Below are 5,000 nucleotides of genomic sequence, written 5' to 3'. Positions count from 1 at the left end.
TTTTCTCACCTGAGTCCCTTCTTTGAGCAGCGAGTCTCCGTTGGTCAGCATCTCCTGGCTCTCGTCCATCTCCTGGCTGTCAGAGGCCTGCTGGTAGCTCAGAGCCATGTGGTGCGACTCGGTCACGTCCACCAGGCTTGAGGGCGCGTCCTCGGCTGAGGGGCACAGCGGGGCATCAGGCACGTCGTCAAAGCTGAGCAGGGGCTGAGGAAGGCTGGGGGACGAGTCAGCATCGCCCATCAGGTCCATGATGTGAGGGGCCTGACAGGGGGTTGCCGTCGGCGCCGGGCTGCTCTCCCACATATCCAACAGAGTGTCCTCAGCACTGGTGGATTTCAACTCTGTGGGATGTTCCTGAGGAACTTCGGTCTGCACAGGCTCGGACTCCTGCACCGGAACTCGCTCAGGAGACTCAGGAGCTGGAGGAAGAGCAGGAGATTACATGACATGTATATGTGTAAAAACTCACTCCTTGAGATAAAAACCATGCTGAAACGGAGTGTGTGTGAAAAGGAGACAGATAAAAGTTATACATGTTATATCAAGAAATCTATACTATTTAGGCAAAGGTATGTGCACCCCTGCATATCACACCTATATGTTGTACCACAAAGTTGGAAGCACACAATTGTATAGAACATCTTTGTTTGATACATTTATTCATTCATTCATCTTCTACCGCTTATCCGAACTACCTCGGGTCACAGGGAGCCTGTGCCTATCTCAGGCGTCATCGGGCATCAAGCCAGGATACACCCTGGAGGGAGTGCCAACCCATCGCAGGGCACACACACACTCTCATTCACTCACGCAATCACACACTACGGATAATTTTCCAGAGATGCCAATCAACCTACCATGCATGTCTTTGGACCGGGGGAGGAAACCTGAGTACCCGGAGGAAACCCCCGAGGCACGGGGAGAACATGCAAACTCCACACACACAAGGTGGAGGCAGGAATCGAACCCCAACCCTGGAGGTGTGAGGCGAACATGCTAACCACTAAGCCACCGTGCCCCCCTGTTTGATACAGGATTATTATAAATTCGCTCGAACTTGATCATGCATGAATGCTACTGTGTGTTAAGGTTTGAGAAAGAGGAAGAACTTGAGTGTCCTGCACTGAGCCCTGACTGCGACTCAACCCCACTGACTTTGGGGCTGACTCAACCTACAGTAACAGACTTTGTAGGCTGTTAGAGCAGCAAAGGGGAAAAAACTCATAAACTCTAAGCATGAGGCTGTAATGGTGTCTTGATGGGAGACCGGTCCATCACTGGGAGAATATTACCTCGATGTACACCACTGTACCATCCATATTATCTGTCTAAATTTAACTCCATACAGGTCGCTCAGCTCTAAAAGCGACTGGTGTTGTTAAATCCAAATTTGTTCTTATTCACCTTTCCTCTATTTAATTTTTTTCACACATACACACAAACACCTGCCATCTTTTTCCATCTTTCTGCAGGCAGCACCGCTGGTGTTATAAAACATATTTACAGCTGTACGCTCTTTCTGTTTCGATAATGAACAGTAATTTACAGTAACAGTAGAAATCTCGACGGCGTGCATTACCGTAGGACACCAAACTGTGTCACCGGGCTGCACAAACAAGCACAGAGAAAAGCAGTGAGCCGTGAAAGCAAACGAAGCCTCAGCAAACAAATGAGTCCCAGTAGACATTCGGCCTGTTTGCTCCAGAGAGTCGATCTGGGACAAAGAGAGCAACAACATCCTCCCAGCTGTGTAGCTTATTAAACAGACCAGAGGCTGTGTCATCTGTCCTGGACACGCTTCATGAGCTCATCAAGCTGCTCTCAGACAGACTCGAGGAGTTCTTACACAAGTTCTTCAAGAGCACGACGGAAATGCAGACGTTCCTAGGTCACAATTCTATACGATTTCAATTCGAAATCTGAGTTATTGAAAACAATATTACTGTTTGACAGGAATTTGCAGATCATATTACAGGGTGTTCACATCACACATCACACTTAGTGGCTAAAAATGATGACTGCGTCTAACACACACTGATAGAAGTCCATTAGGGAAGGTCTCATGCTGCCCCGTGCTCGTGCTCTGAACATTTTCACTGAGGACCGAAAACAGATCAGTTCCAGGGGCAGGGTTGCCAGTCTTGTGATTTTGCAGGACTTTGCAGTCCACAAATTTCAAAACAGATCATAATTTATAACAAATCCACAGTGTATCCATGACATATAGGGCCATCTCTGTTGTAAGATATATTGTGAAAAATAGGACAGGGAGTGTGTGTGCACCACAAATGCTGAGAAAAAGTGAAAAGCTTAAAGTGACGTGACATACGGCTAAGTACGGTGACCCATACTCAGAATTCGTTGGGGGGGTTCGGTGCCTTGCTCAAGGGCACCTCAGTCGTGGTATTGCCGGCCCGAGACTCGACCCCACAACCTTAGAGTTAGGAGTCTCTAACCATTAGGCCACGACTTCCCCAGGGAAAAAAAAAATGGAAAAAAAAAACTAAAAAAGAAAAGGCATTTGGCATTATGGTTATGGTGGAAATTTTGAAAACTGGCAACCCTGATAAATGATTTTTGCTGGGAAGCCACTTGCTCCGGTGACTGAGAAGTGCAAAACAAATTAACAAATTCAAAAACAAATTAACAAATCCAAAAACACAACGACAATTCAGACAACCCGGAAGAGGTTGGTATAGTTTGTGATTGGAACACGTACCGATCATTGGACAAGACACCTGTCACTCAAGGTATACATGAAGTTCAACAGGCTGCCGCAGGGAAAAGTTGGAATGGATGGATGGAATGGATTACTGTGGATTAATTCTGTTATTTTCTTATATTTAAACTTTACACATTACACATAAGATTCCATACCTGTATATCTTGATTGACAGGTGTCTTGTCCAATGATCGATAAGTTTCCATTCAAAAACGATACATACCATTTCCAGGTTGTCTGACTTGTTAATGTGTTTTCGGATTTGTTAATTTGTTTTCGGATTTGTTAATTTGTTTTCAGATTTATTAATGTGTTTTCGGATTTCGTGATGTTGTGACGTGTCGATGCGGCGGTTCGTATGAGTAAAGAAGCTGAGTAAAGACTGAAACACAGCCCTGGGTTCTTACCCCATTCCTTCTCGCTGTTGTCACCCTTGTCTTCCTGAATGGCGATTTTAGGGATGGGTGTCGGGGAAGCGGCTGAGAAGCCTTCAGCGGAGTCGTCTGTCCAATCAGAGAGAGATAGAGATCAGGTTCAGGGTGAAAGCACGAGTCAGTGACATCACAACAACTGTCAGATAATGATGTTACCAGACAGAAGCTTACCATCAAACACAAACGGTGTACACAAAGCGAGTGTACACACAACAACAACAACAACAACAACAACAATCGTGGTGTGAAAGAGAAACACACACACACACACACAAAAAACATGCAGGAGAACAAATGAACAAAAAAAAAACACAGTCAGTGTTCATGCAGAAGCCGCGACACACAGCCGAGAGCTGACAAGCTGATAAACACACCAACGCCTTCAGCGTGTCTTAATGTTTTACACGACCAGAGAAAAACATTCACATGGATCTGTTCATCAAATGATTTATGACTTCTTTTCTCCCATTTTTAATCAGTATAAACAAATGATATGTTTATCTTATCTAAAATTAATCAGGACTCTGTGGTTCTTTCAGTGTGTTTTAGACGTGCGTTTTTTCCCTCTGTTGATAATCTTACACTGAATTTTAGTGTTGAAGATAAATCTGAGCTGCTTTTTAGATGAACAAACACTCAGAGCTTCTCAGAGAGCAGAAATGGGTTTGATATCAACATTTACTCTGAACATACAAACATCTGTGTGGAAGAAAAAGAAGCGTTTTTGTTTTTCTGGATCTTTTCTATGACTCTATCACCTTCTAATGTTGTAGAGAAAAACAGAAATAGTGATGAAACTCTACAAAGTCCTGAGTGTTTACTTTCATATGAGCTTCTTATTAACACCACCGTGGAGTGAGACACGAGGAAGACGTTCGGTCATCAACACGGACACGAGAATTTTTTTAGCCTCTGGGGAAAAGCAGAGTTCGAGAACAGAACATTCCAAGATTCCACATTTCCAGGATGTTCTTTTGCCATTTCCTGTTTCAAAGCACCCAACAAAATGCTCATTTTTATTGCTTTGTTTGTTTATTGATGATTTGGTATTATCAAAATTATTATAATTATTAAAGTATTCTCCATGGACATTCCTATACTTACTATACTATACTTAAAGGTGGGGTCTCCGTTGTTTGAGAAACGCTTCAGAAAACTGAGTCGGGCCGCCAAACAAAACAAACGTGTAGCCAATGAGCAGAAAGGGGCGTGTCTTGTCAATATGGGCGGAGAGAGTGTTCAGTGCGCATGTGTGACATTAGCAGAAAGCGGTTTTAACATTGACATGGAGGATAAAAACAAAGAAAGAAAGTGAAGAAAGGCTTACGATAAGGTAAGAAGTAGGACGTGTTAATATAGGATCAGCTTTCCAGCGCTGCAGAGAACTGAACGTCTTCGGCGTGAAACGGAGCTAAACCTTTCATGGTACAACACGCAGTACTACAAAAACACATTTGTATTACCATAGTGTTACTCATTGTGTTCATTTATTGATAAAAATATCCCCTCGGCCAGCCGCCCCAGCAGGTTCCGCCATAATACTTGTCTGGGTTATTCTTGGGTTATACTTGTCTGGTGTATGTGTGGGGTGGAGCTATCAAAACAGGTTTGGGACCCATTTGGTTTAGGGGCGTGTTTGTTTTGGTGATTTGAAATGTCAACATTGGCTTTCAAACAACGGAGACCCCACCTTTAAGCGTCTTCAAGTGTTGAGAATAAATACGCTAATTTACATAAATACAATAATTGGACTGAAGCTCTATAAGGTTCATTTATAAGTTCAGACTAATTAAGATCAGATCCCAAAATCCCACACAGCAGCTCATTCAAAGAAGTCGTCCATG

At 43.6% G+C, this 5,000-nt stretch overlaps 1 protein-coding gene across 5 annotated transcripts in view; it reads right to left on the bottom strand.

The window, feature by feature from the left end:
* The window catches only part of dbn1 (drebrin 1), a 67,414-nt gene that overhangs the window by 3,124 nt on the left and 59,290 nt on the right, over positions 1 to 5,000 (bottom strand). For all 5 annotated transcript variants that reach the window (XM_060890289.1, XM_060890292.1, XM_060890293.1 and 2 more), the window contains 2 exons: positions 3,130 to 3,225; positions 10 to 419 (listed from right to left, as the gene is read on the bottom strand). In XM_060890289.1, the coding sequence (XP_060746272.1) occupies positions 10 to 419; positions 3,130 to 3,225 (506 nt within the window). The remainder of the gene's footprint in view (positions 1 to 9; positions 420 to 3,129; positions 3,226 to 5,000) is intronic.

The sequence above is a fragment of the Tachysurus vachellii genome, chromosome 17 (genome assembly GCF_030014155.1).
Source record: "Tachysurus vachellii isolate PV-2020 chromosome 17, HZAU_Pvac_v1, whole genome shotgun sequence".
In the NCBI taxonomy this organism is placed as follows: domain Eukaryota; kingdom Metazoa; phylum Chordata; class Actinopteri; order Siluriformes; family Bagridae; genus Tachysurus; species Tachysurus vachellii.
The sequence above is the reverse complement of the archived record's forward strand: the minus strand, read 5'-3'. Positions and strand labels throughout refer to the sequence as shown.